The following is an 11,111-nucleotide window of genomic DNA, read 5'->3' as shown; positions in this document are numbered from 1 at the left end:
CATGCAGAAAAGGAAAAGATTATTTGAAAAAACACACAAACACCACCGGCATGTAAGGTTTAAAAAGATCAAACTACATGCCACCGGTCAACAAGGAAGAACAACATTGGCTGAAGAGATCTACCTACTTCGTAGGCATGTTCGTTTCAAGCAAAGTTTAGTGAAACGGACAGTCACAAATCGGAATTGGAACTTGAAATAAATCAGAAATCAAATTTAGATGGGGGCTTAAGGAATAAATTTGAATTAACTGGAAACTACATTTGTGGAATACACCAATAATCAAACACTTCATAATCACAGCCTGCTCATCGAATCATATCTTAGCAGACTGGCATCTTTCTACTGCAGCCAAATCAACATAACCTAAACTTCGCCGCATCTCAGCTAATAAGAGAATATTATTAATTCACATCAAATGAAGAAATTATTATCAACTCTAAGTCAAGAAAATAAAACTGAAAACAACTTTACAAATTTACCAACCTGATCAAGCATCTAACATCCGCCTCATGTCACAGTCATCACAAGAAAAATCGCCTAGTACAATCCGCACATCTGAAAAACAGAAACAAGAATTGTATTATCAACAGAAAATAATTGTAAATTAGAAATAAGATGAAGTTAGTAGTGAATAGGAGGAAAGAAAATAAACAAAGTTTATTTGAAAAAATGTGTAAATATAACCTCGAAACACAAAATCGTTCAAGAAATCTATTCAGAACCAAAGCCTGTTCGATAATTTTCTTCGTCGCACCAACCAATGTATGCGAGATCATAGAGTCAATTTTAAAGGAATCAAAGCAATATCGTTGTTAATTAATGTAACCTATTATTTAATGTGAAATTATAAGTAAAAAACACAACCCAAAAATATATATTTATGTTAATTTGCACGAAATGCGCATGTTCTATGTCATATAAATGTATTGCTAAAAAGCTAAAAAGAAAATGAAATTCTTACCTTCAAATGTGAAATTTATTACTGTTGCATCAAAAGATCATGAACTGAAATTCAAATTGATAAATGTAATCTTGAAAGCATAATATTTGTAACCAGCATTGATAAGAATCAGAAAACCATTTCAAGTGTAACCCTGTTTGTACACAACGTACTAAGCGCAAATAAGGAATTGCTCGAGTCAAACGGTAGACGATTGTCAAGTCACCGAAGTTAAATCACACTCTCACCCAATTTATGTAAAAGCCAGAACAAAGAGTCGAAACTTGTAATAACCATGAAAAATGATGAAAATCTATATTTGTTACAAATACTGTGTGAATCCTGAGAGGATAATATGTTAAATTTTGTATATTTGTTATAGTTATGGGTCTGCTCATAAGCCACCCGTGAATGGAAGTTGTGGAGTTGTTTTAATGAAGGATCCAAAGAGACCTCATTAATTATTGTATTTCGATTGTATCCAATGGAAGGAACAATCAATTATTTATTTTCTCGTAGCCAAAAGTGCACGATATATCGTTTTTAGTGTTAAGTGTGGAGTTTTTGTAGAAGTGAGGAGATGAAATGGTATATTCATCACAATATCGGATTTTTCAAATAGTCATTGTTTCGACTCGTCTCCCAATTACCTATTTAAAATATCCTGGGGGCTTTTGTGTGATGAATCTTTCAAATAGATCTCATGAGAAGAGAGAAAAATTGTGATTACCTTTTAAAATGAAAGAATTTGCTAAAGGAATAGTTAGCGACCGAGCGATAAAGCTTACTTATCAGTAACTGTATATTAGATAAGAGTACCGTTCTGTACTGAATATTTTCTAGAAAAATTATTCAATAAAATTATAATTATTTTGCAAATAAAGCACGAATTATTTACGAATTGCTCATTCGTTACACTTTGTTTACTATCGATCAGATGTTTTCAAAAACAGTTCGAACGCAGCTGACTGATTCAAAGTATTGTCAAATGTCATGCTGGCTTCACGTAAGATATAATACCATCTCTAAAAATTATAAAACTATCAATAAAGGACCAAGAATTTCAAATAAAAAAATAAAATGTATGTATTATCGTTGAAATTATTTATTATTTAAGAAATTATATTATATGTCAGGTCTTATTGTAACTAACTAGGTCATAGCATGAAATTATATTATTGATAAAACGGCAGAAATTAATTATAACAGTCTCAAACCTAATAAAAATTGTATAAGAATATTAATTTATTAATGATTAATTCAGCTGAACCACATGGTAATTAAATCTCTTTGGCAAGCCTAAGCCAATCATAGTGCATGGAAATAGCACCAAAAAGGTGATCGTTTGAAAGCAACACATGTTAATCTATTATCAGACAACAACCCTGCCTTATCACTTACGCTAGCACATGTACATTGTATGAGAGGAACTATGTCTAGAAGATTAAGCAGTTTTAAGAATTACATAAATTAAATTATTATTGTAATTAAAGGAATTATATTCTACTGCTTGCCACTGACGTCATGTCTACGTCACAAGCGTTCTACCAATGGCAAATTTTTATGCAAATTATTACATCGAGATTCTCAGAAGAAAGGTCTAGCCAAGAAGCTTAGAGAAAAAGACAGCACTTCCCTTTTGAAATCCTCACCGTTCAGATCTCTTTATAGTTACCAAGACCTATTTGTAAGATTTTCATTCGATTTTATATGTTTTATTTGTGAGCCAATATTTTAGGCCAATCTATTTGTTATTTGTAAATTTATTTTTCATCAATCGATAAATTAAAAGTTTAAAGTAAATTATCCCTTAATTAATTCGGTGAAGGAGATATTTAAATTAAAATTCCACACGTGCTGAAACCGAAGCCTGGATTGCTGCCGATCAAACGATTTTTGATCTAAAGAAGAAAGCCACGACCGCCAAGGAAATTCACGTGAGTTATAAGTTTTAAAAGGGGCCCCAATCTACGCTTCGAAAATATTTCAGTGCAGAAAAATATAAAATTTTCTTCGTTAAATTATTGGCCACGCCGACAAGCGCTTTAGCATTTAAGAGCCTAGAATTTATTCCTATTGAATTTATAACAACTTGTAGTTGATTAGCTATCCTCCGCTGCCAGAACCACGACCCCGAGCATTTTTAAAAATATTTTATAATTCATTTTTTCACTATTTTTTCAAAACTGTTCAATTTTATCAATTGTAAAATTCTGTTGAATCACGCATGGTATCATGCAAGCACAAGAAAATTTTTAACTATTCTGTTAATGCTAAATTATTATCAACCTGTAAATCAAATTCTGAACCTGCACTGTATGATTACATATTTTATTATAATATATTTCAGTTTTGTTAATTCGCTTTCTGAGTTCGATTATTTCTTAAGCCTGTTAATTATTGTGCCTGATACGTTCTATATCATCAAGAACCGATCGAATACGATCATTGGAATAATTGAATTAAGCTGGATATTGGAACAGGTCTAAGTGGATGTAGCGAGTGGGGTCAGATCGAGATATTTATTCTTTGTCCTTACCTGCTCATATATCAGCTTTTATCTGTTACCTACCTCGACTTAGGAGCGAACACATCAATTGTACAGCAGATGCAGCCATAGATCATATAAATTCCTACAATAGAGCTTAAAACCCGACAAGACTCTGTTCTCGAAGTATATTCTGAATGATATTTGGTCCAAATACCGTATTTTAATCCTTCAGAACTTATTAGAGACGCAGTCCTGTAAATTATCTACATCGGGATTTTTGCTCGACCTGTATGATTTTGTATGCTCATTCTTCACAGGTAATAATTTTAAGGTATCCGTATTCAGTGTTTAGCGATCGCTACACTGCTTATAAAAATTTCATCACTATACAATTTGTCATTAGAAGAATCAAGGGTGAGCGAGCGTTTAGGCCTCCCGCGATTCCGACAATTGTATTGAATCTTGTAGTGAATCAATCAGTCTGGTGTACACTCAGCGTCCACACATGCAATTGCAAAATTTATAGCCGCTACACCATTGACTCAGTACAAGATTCACCATACATACGTGAGGCATTTAAATACAGCATTACATCACCCTACGTGTGTTGTCCTGTCCTTGGAGGTGAGAGTGACTCCCCCAGGAAGAGCTTCACATGATTTGCCGGCCCAACGTGAGGCATTTAGATTCAGCACTACATGATTTGGCAAATCTCTCTACATATGTGAGGCGAGTTAAATACCGCATCACATGATTTGCTCATGCAACAAGGCTCTGGATACTATTGATCAAATAATAAGTATTTATCAATATTAATAGGCTAAGTATTTATTATAATTCGAAGTTTGCATGTCCAGACTGCAACTCCAGACTTTACTCTGTCCGGACTGCCATGAGCGCTGAAAGATTAAGCGGACCCTCGCTCCCCCACGCGCAGGCACACACACCCGGCCTACCTGCGCCATTGATATACTATGTATACTACGTAGTATCATAGAGAAAAAAATAGCGTAAGTAGATATCCCATGGTATAGGGCGTTTATGTCGCAACTTTTACTGTAATCTCAAGCCGATTACTGACGATTATTATCGGTTTTTACTGTTTTGGCCGGGTGAGAGTGTACGAATGGTGCAATATGAGAGACTACCAGCGTCACATAGCTTCACAGTAAAGAAATACGTGGACTATCGGCTTGAGATAACAGTAAAAGTTGCGACATAAACGCCCTATACCATGGGATATCTAGTTACGTTATTTTTTCTCTATGGTAGAATACAGGTAGACAGACCGTCCCTTTACTCACACACACAAAAAAAACTGTGCATGTGTGTATGAGTAGGATGGTCGGCCTAATCCTTCAGAGCTCATGCCAATTTTGGACAGAGTATAAGTTAATAGTGGAAAAGAATGGATTAAAAGCACAGCAATTGATTCCTCAATTGTTTTTAGAATCACTGTCAACTCAAGGACTTGAAATAATTATCATTACATGTTGAATCCGGATAACAATCAACTGAGAATCGAATGAAAAAATCTGGCGTGGCGCACTCACACAACTTTCCTTGCCGTTATGAAAAATCATCACCTGACACTAGTGTTCCCGCGCATCTCAAGTCTACTATGCAAAGATCTAAGCCAGCTGGTAACAGGACTATAACGCTGGAGACACACGAGGTCTGCTATCTCTTCATAGTGAATGATTTAATAGAATCAACAGTTGCCAACAGTTTGCAATTGAAATAATAACATTTCCTCGAATTTCGAGCTCATTTTAAATTTAAGGTGAAAATGTTACTGAACATAATTGTAGAGATTTCCATGCTCTATCTTTTCCACTCAAAATTTTTTGTTTAAATTGTATCTGAAGCCTGATAATTGGAAATCTAAAATCAAACTTTACCTTGATGGGGCGGAGCTCCTGAAATTTCTACAGATATGGGACTTGTGGTAGTTGATAAAGCATAACAATGACTATTTTAGGTATAAATTTGATCAAAATCGTTGGAGCCATTTTTCAGAAAATCGCGAAAAACCCTGTATTTGACAACATTTTCGCCATTTTAGCCGCCATCTTGAGTTGCATTTGATCGAAATTGTTCGTGTCGGATCCTTATAGGGGAAGGACCTTAAGTTCCAAATTTCAAGTCATTCCGTTAATTGGGAGATGAGATATCGTGTACACAGACGCACATACGCTCATACACACACACACACACACATACACACACACACACAATACCCAAAAACCACTTTTTTGGACTCAGGGGACCTTGAAACGTATAGAAATTTACAAATTGGGGTACCTTAATTTTTTTCGGAAAGCAATACTTTCCTTACCTATGGTAATAGGGCAAGGAAAGTAAAAGACAAAAATATTCCTTTTAGAATATAATAATTTTAGCCTACTGTAGACTATTTATTGTTTTGTAAATTTGTTCATATATAGATTAATAATTTCTTGATTAACCTGTCTCTCTCTTAGTATTTTTCTTATTTTCCTCTCAATTAATATTTTTAACCGCTAATTCTGAGTTGTTGGTTTTTTTTCTCATTTATTTTTCCCAATTTCAATTTTAACTACTACCGTATTGAATTCTATATTTAGGACTCATATCTGCGCAGAGGTTCAACGCCTATGCAGGTATTGATATTTTTCTTTTGAGTGTTCTGTACTTTTTGCATAGATTAACATTTATTATTATGTATTTTTTTTATATACACTGTTTATAAATCTCTTTAGTGTTTCTCTATGCTGTAAAGTGTTGAATTATTATGTTTTGTTTTTGTTTATTTTTGGGAAATAAATTTCATTTCATAGAGCTATTTTTCTTTCTAGATTTGATGCGTTTTTACAATCATCTATCAAAGAATTGCGTTAGAGTTTACTCACTTTGCGATGCCCTCCAGAGCAGTTTGGACGTCGGATCATTTTTGAGTATACGAGAGTATACAGTGAATACAACTTTGATTACCTCCGTGAGAGTTTTATGCTTTGTCTGCTTATTTTCTTCAGCTTTTGTTTCCAATAGTTCCTTTCCTAACTGTTCCAATCTTTTGCTGGCCTGTACAGTGAAGAATAATATTACAGTTTCAATAAAATATGATTTGTGTTTTATACAATGTATGAATGAATAAATAACATGTACACTGCATGATAACTCACAATTATTACACTTCATACTTATGATAATTTGAGACACCAATCATAGCAAATTATTATTTGATAGAGACATTGAGAATTTGAAATAATAGTTATTTGTGCAACTAGTGCGCAAAGTGACAGTTTGCTGCATCGAAAGAAACGTTTACGCCCGAGCCGTAGGCGAGGGCGGAATGGTTTCTTGAGTGTAGCAAACGAACTTTGCGCACGTATTTCACATTAAATTTTTCCTACAGTTACCATTGAATAAGAAAAGTGGGTAATTATGGGTAAAATTGCCTGAATAATGTAGTAGTGTTTGAATGGCGGGGGGCAGCTGTGTGGTGTGTGCTGTGGTGGCACTGTGCTGTCGTTGTCCTTGGTTATAATATATACTTAATAATTAGCGCGTTGTGCTTCGTTGCACCTCTGCTCACTATAGCAGCCACAGCAGTCACTGTTACCAACTTCATTTTGATTTTGCTGCACTGGTGCTCCATATAACCTACTAACTATTTTGCGTTGTCATGCTGCAAATCTGGAGTACGCAAAGTACTCACTTTGCGCACTAGTGCAGAAAAGTGATTCTTTGCAGCCTGCAATCAGTGCACAAATGGTCACTTTTCAGGGTATCTGTAGGAAAACGTTGATTTCAATATCCTTCAACTACAGAGAGGGCCACAGTATAATGACAGTATTTGATTTATAGGTGTTCCAACCCATGTTGACAAAGCAGATAACGCTTTCCTTTTCTACCTCGTTTTTTAACAAAAATTATCAGTTGATATTACATCGAATATACCGGTATAAACTAACTTCTATTTATAGAAGGCAGAAAGGCAGAGAATCGGTAACGTTGTTATCCTATCTTTCTCCGCTGTCATTATAACGTGGAACTCACTATAGTAAACTTAATTTGAAGTGAGATTAAACTTAAGCTGAGGCATTACCTTTCTGTTATAAGACCGGAAGCTTTGTATACTTCTGAGTGCTTAATTCTCAACAGAAAGGGTGACACTTAATTTAAAGTGAAATTAAACTTAAGCTGAGGCATTACCTTTCTGTTATAAGACCGGAAGCTTTGTATACTTCTGAGTGCTTAATTCTCAACAGAAAGGGTGACCATGAAAAGTTGGAAGTAGAAGAAAGAAAGATTTTGATATGTTGAGAAGATTTCGGAAGTGATCAGAAAGAAGAGATAGCCGTTTATATATGCTCATTTGTTTAGAATGGATCTCGGCAGACAAACAAATAAAATAAGTGGGAGATCCAAATTGAACTGGTTCATAGAGTCGAAGGAGGATATACAAAAATTATTTATAAAAGAGGCAGATTTACTCATCAGAGCAGGGCTACGGAATCAGCTTAAAGTTGATGTTTTCCCAGAAGAACCCAGAATTGAAACTTGGTCGTTAGAAAGACGAATCGCTCAGAGTGCGAGGATGAAAGAGTATTGGAGGCAAAAGCGGGTGACCAACGTAAATAATAATAATGATAATGATAGCGTTCATGATAAATGTTAATGGTGAATTACTGTTGTAGGTACTTAGTTGGCCTATACAAAACTGAATTTAAAACCAGAAGCAGGAAAATCAATCAAGATTGGTGTAGAAGAACTTTTGGTAATAATCTTAAAATTCTGTAAGTTATTACCTTTCTCTCCTTTTTCGACATGCTCAGCAACTTCTGCCTTCTAGTTTGAAACTTTTTCTCTCTCAACTCAGCTTCTTTCTCCTGGTCTAGATTGACGTCTTTGATTCTCAGGGTCAAGAATACGGACACCGCTTCTGAATGGACAGCATTCGTCCTCGACTTCACCAACAGGTTTATTTTGCGCACAATCTGTAAAAAGTGTATTATTGAATACTATTGAAATGCAGACAAAATAGTTATTTGTGCAACTAGTGCGCAAAGTGACAGTTTGCTGCACCGAAAGAAACGTTTACGCCCGAGCCGTAGGCGAGGGCGGAATGGTTTCTTGAGTGCAGCAAATGAACTTTGCGCACGTATTTCACATTAAATTTTTCCTACAGTTACCATTGAATATTAAAAGTGGGTAATTATGGGTAAAATTGCCTGAAATGCATCAAATGTTTTTCTGTGTAATTTTATTATTGATAAAAACCTTAATCCTAAAATCCTAAAGTCCTCGTTGTCGTTGGTTATAATATATAATGAATAATAATTAGCGCGTTGTGCTTGGTTGCACCTCTGCTCACTATAGCAGCCACAGCAGTCACTGTTACCAACTTCATTTTGATTTTGCTGCACTGTTGCTCCATATAACCTATTAAGTATTTTGCGTTGCCATGTTGCAAATCTGGAGTGCAGGAAAATTTTTCCCGCACTAGAGCGGAAAAGTGATTCTTTGCGTTCTGTAATCAGTGCAGCAATGGCCACTTTTCAACGTAACTGTAGGAAAAAGGAATTCTGAAGTTGGAGGAATGATTCTTCAATTCATATTGTACGTTCTCTTGGTTAAATATTATTGTAAACATCTTCCCAAATAGTAGTATTTAGATCAGTATTAATCTGAATGAAAAGACTAGATATTGTCCAACCACATACTTATTAGAAATCGAGATACCGGTTTGTGTTGTTACACCCCTATCAGTCTATGGTAAATTACCAGTTACTGATAATGGTAGCTGGTGAACTACCAGTTTACCAGAGATTACTGATAGCTACTGAGATAACAGCCAGTTCCTGATAATGGTAACTGAAAAACTACGAGTTTACCAGAGATTACTGATAACTACTGAGATAACTATCAGTTACTGATGACAGTAACTGGTAAACTATCAGTTTATCAGAGTTTTAATAATGGTGTAACAATCGAAACCGGTATCTTGATTTTTAATGGATCTGTGGTTAAACAATATCTAGTCTTTTTATTCAGTACGGGTAACTACCACAATATCACCTTCACAGCTACTCAAAAAGTCGATATTAATCTATAATCAAAAGTGGAAGTTGTTTTCGGCTTAATTTTATAGTTCTAATTCAGTATCCTGAGCTTTTGGGAGGGAAATGGAATATACTTTAGATATACATTGATATACTGCAAACAAGAACCAAAATTAACATTTCTACAAGTAAGTTATATCAACAAACATTCTATGGCCCGGTTGCACAAAAGCCGGTCAAATTTTAACCGTGATTAATTTTACGAAAACCAATCAGAGAAGGCGTTTTTCATAAGACGGCTTTTCCGATTGGTTCTTGTAGAATTAATCAGGATTCAAATTTGACCGGCTTTTGTGCAACCGGCACAATGACTCATTTTTAACAGTACAATTAATTATTCATTTATTTTATTTAAATAAAAAAGAGATCCTTTAAGACAAAATTGATATCAAGTTACTCACAAATAAAGACAGCTCTCCCTTCTTGTCCTCTCTGAAAATCTGAGATAAGCATTTCGATACAATACTGCGGACTTCAGGTTTTGGATTGTTGAGATACAACACGAGAAGTTGAGCTATGTTCTGCGAGTAGTTGAAATAAGGATGCAATACCAATAAGTCGCACATCAGCTTCAGACACACCATTCCTAGATCCACACTTTGCTGAAAATTGAAAACAATTGGAAAAATATTATTTGCTAATTGAGTAGAGAAACATATTGGCCCATATGAATAAAACCAGAGCAAATGCCCATGAGCAAGAGCATGGAGTATAAGGTTTTGCTCATGAGCAAAAGGTAGAAGCAAAAGCATTTGCTCATTTTATATGAATAAGCTTTACCTTATACTGAACTCTGGAGCAAATTCTCACGTATTTTAAAGATTTTTCATCAGCTGATTCACTTTTGTAGCCTTAATAAGTTTTTATAGCTCACGGAAGCGCTAAATATGCAAGTAGGGGGCACCGCTTGTGTTTTCTATTTTCTATTTATGAATAGAGTTTTAGGTTAGTTGAGTTTAGAATTTTGAAATAATAACATGAAAAAATGTCATCTCTATAATAATCTTCAGCATATTCTTATAATATCAATAGCCTTCTTATAATCGTCTACACTCTCATCTTCTTAAATGCCTATTTCCTACTTTGTGATGGCTATCTTCATATTGTACGTTACTTGGCCGTGAATGTCTCTTGCAAGGTTCGCACGAGATTCATGAAACATCATGATTGGCCCTACTAACGGCCACTCGTGACGTAAATACCTATATTATAATCAAGAATCCAGCATTGAATATAAGGCCCTAGATAATCACTACAGATATATTATAAAAAAATATATACTTCAAAAAATTGAACTTTTGGAAGTGAAATAAAGCCAATATTTTGGAAATTAAAGTTAAGATTACAAAAATTGGGAGAACATCAGTTTCGGGTTAAGTCTGTTGCTCTCTGCCAGTCATAACTACAAGATTTAAAATTGTATTAATGATTAAATAAATTAAGAATATAGCGATAAGACTAAAAGTTATAACTTACATTGTAATTGGGTTTATGAAGCTATAATACCAAGTGATTCTGTACAAAGGGTACAGGCTTTATGCAAAACACTGTTCCTCTTTTATAAAAATAA

General features: G+C 34.7%; 1 protein-coding gene across 1 annotated transcript; it reads right to left on the bottom strand.

Moving 5' to 3' along the window:
* Positions 1-6,302: 6,302 nt before the first annotated feature.
* On the bottom strand, positions 6,303-10,172 carry LOC120353044 (nucleolar complex protein 3 homolog). Its single transcript, XM_039435518.1, has 3 exons — positions 9,943-10,172; positions 8,228-8,416; positions 6,303-6,497 (listed from the first exon to the last, which is right to left on the bottom strand). The coding sequence occupies exons 1-3, from the start codon at positions 10,123-10,125 to the stop codon at positions 6,318-6,320; spliced, it is 552 nt and encodes a 183-aa protein (XP_039291452.1). The 5' UTR covers positions 10,126-10,172; the 3' UTR covers positions 6,303-6,317.
* Between the last annotated feature and the right edge of the window lie 939 nt (positions 10,173-11,111).

The sequence above is a fragment of the Nilaparvata lugens genome, chromosome 9 (assembly GCF_014356525.2).
Source record: "Nilaparvata lugens isolate BPH chromosome 9, ASM1435652v1, whole genome shotgun sequence".
Classification (NCBI taxonomy): domain Eukaryota; kingdom Metazoa; phylum Arthropoda; class Insecta; order Hemiptera; family Delphacidae; genus Nilaparvata; species Nilaparvata lugens.
Note: the sequence above shows the minus strand (reverse complement) of the source record. Positions and strands in the feature narration are given on the sequence as shown.

What these genes read in the sequence shown, in the direction of transcription:
- LOC120353044 (XM_039435518.1), bottom strand. Translation starts at nt 10,125, where the DNA reads ATGGTGTGTCTGAAGCTGATGTGCGACTTATTGGTATTGCATCCTTAT. An exon ending in AGGGAGAGCTGTCTTTATTT is followed by an intron (nt 8,417 to 9,942) that starts GTGAGTAACTTG and finishes CACTTTTTACAG; the next exon opens with ATTGTGCGCAAAATAAACCT. An exon ending in TGTCGAAAAAGGAGAGAAAG is followed by an intron (nt 6,498 to 8,227) that starts GTAATAACTTAC and finishes TTCACTGTACAG; the next exon opens with GCCAGCAAAAGATTGGAACA.